Below are 1,528 nucleotides of genomic sequence, written 5' to 3' on the forward strand. Positions count from 1 at the left end.
ATCATATGTCCATCATAATATCTATTTTTTCTATATGTAGATGCTACTGCACCAACATTTTCAAATTGTCCGAGCAGTCAGACCCTTAGCACAGATCCTGGGGTTGATGGTACCAATGTGTTTTGGAGCACCCCTACTGCTATGGATAACTCCGGCAATGTTATGACAGTAATCATGACACCAGTTCTGACGTCCGGCAATTATTTACAAATCGGACAATACAACGTCAATTTTACGGCAGTTGACGCAGGTGGAAATATTGGATACTGTTTCTTCACCATACTAATAGAAGGTGTGTTCAAAATAAGCAATTATTATATATGTATTTTTTTCCATGAACTATTGCCTGTTGATGTCACAATTGGCTTGGACAAATGTGTATTCCACATTTAATACATATTCTAAAACCTTAATTTTAGAAATGAATGAATGATCATTACGAGCCATAGCTAACATCGAATAACATTTAATCTTACAGATACGGAATTTCCAAATGTAACATACTGTCCAGATGATTTTGATACATTACCAGATAATGGAACAAACACAGCTAACCCAATGTTCGAGACACCAACCGCTGTTGACAATTCTGGCATTCTAATAACGGAAGCATTCCCTGTTTCTGGTGCAGTGTTCATGCCAGGCCTGAACACTGTGCTGTATACATTTACTGATCCATCTGGAAACATTGCCAGGTGCTCCTTTACTGTTACAGTCAGAGGTTTGGAGAAAAGTTCATATTTTGTAGCATATTCTTAATATACAATAGACTTTAATAATCAATTACACTAAAAAAGTTTTTTTTTAAATATAATTTCTTTGAATTCGCTTTAGATGATGAGGCACCTATGGTGACTGGTTGCCCATCAAGTATAGAGGAGTCGACTAGGGTAGGCCTTTCATACAGTATAATAAATTGGACGGAGCCCGTATTTATGGATAATGCAGGTGAACCACTAGTTGTCAGAACACATGACTCAGGATCGCAGTTTAGTATTGGAATAACGTATGTCAATTATACTGCGTCCGATTCCTTTGGAAATCAACGACTATGTTCATTTGCAGTCACAATACTTGGTAAGAACTTCTTCAGTAATTAAATTATGGTTGTTCTTTGTATTTTTTCTAAATAAAGAAGTCACAAAAATAGCTTGTACTCACTTGCCATTGCATTACATCAAAAACAATTGCTGTAGCACTATGCATGTATAAAAGAGTGAAAAATTAATTGTTTCCAATTTGATTCGAATTCCCAACAAAGCCCCAGTGTTACATATACACCAGTGGGTCTCGGGGTAGAATCTCGGTTGAGAAAATTTTGTTCACCTCTTCAATAAATTAAATATAGAAAGACAGTAACAAAAAACAGCTAAGAGTTGTAAACATACTAGAAGCAATATAATTTATTAAATCACAAATACTGAGGAAGAACACAGGAGTGTTTGAAATATTTGGGATTTTAATAAATTATATTGCTTCTAGTATGTTTACAACTCTTAGCTGTTTTTTATTACTGTCTTTCTATATA

General features: G+C 34.9%; 1 protein-coding gene across 1 annotated transcript in view; it reads left to right on the forward strand.

Moving 5' to 3' along the window:
• LOC117103264 overlaps positions 1–1,528 on the forward strand; it is a 66,660-nt gene that overhangs the window by 53,116 nt on the left and 12,016 nt on the right. Inside the window, exons 52-54 of the mRNA XM_033243833.1 lie at positions 41–292; positions 479–721; positions 835–1,077. Coding sequence (XP_033099724.1) covers positions 41–292; positions 479–721; positions 835–1,077 — 738 coding nt within the window. The remainder of the gene's footprint in view (positions 1–40; positions 293–478; positions 722–834; positions 1,078–1,528) is intronic.

Source organism: Anneissia japonica, unplaced genomic scaffold (genome assembly GCF_011630105.1).
Source record: "Anneissia japonica isolate Jap-2015-1 unplaced genomic scaffold, ASM1163010v1 scaffold2207_len539183_cov196, whole genome shotgun sequence".
NCBI classification, from domain to species: domain Eukaryota; kingdom Metazoa; phylum Echinodermata; class Crinoidea; order Comatulida; family Comatulidae; genus Anneissia; species Anneissia japonica.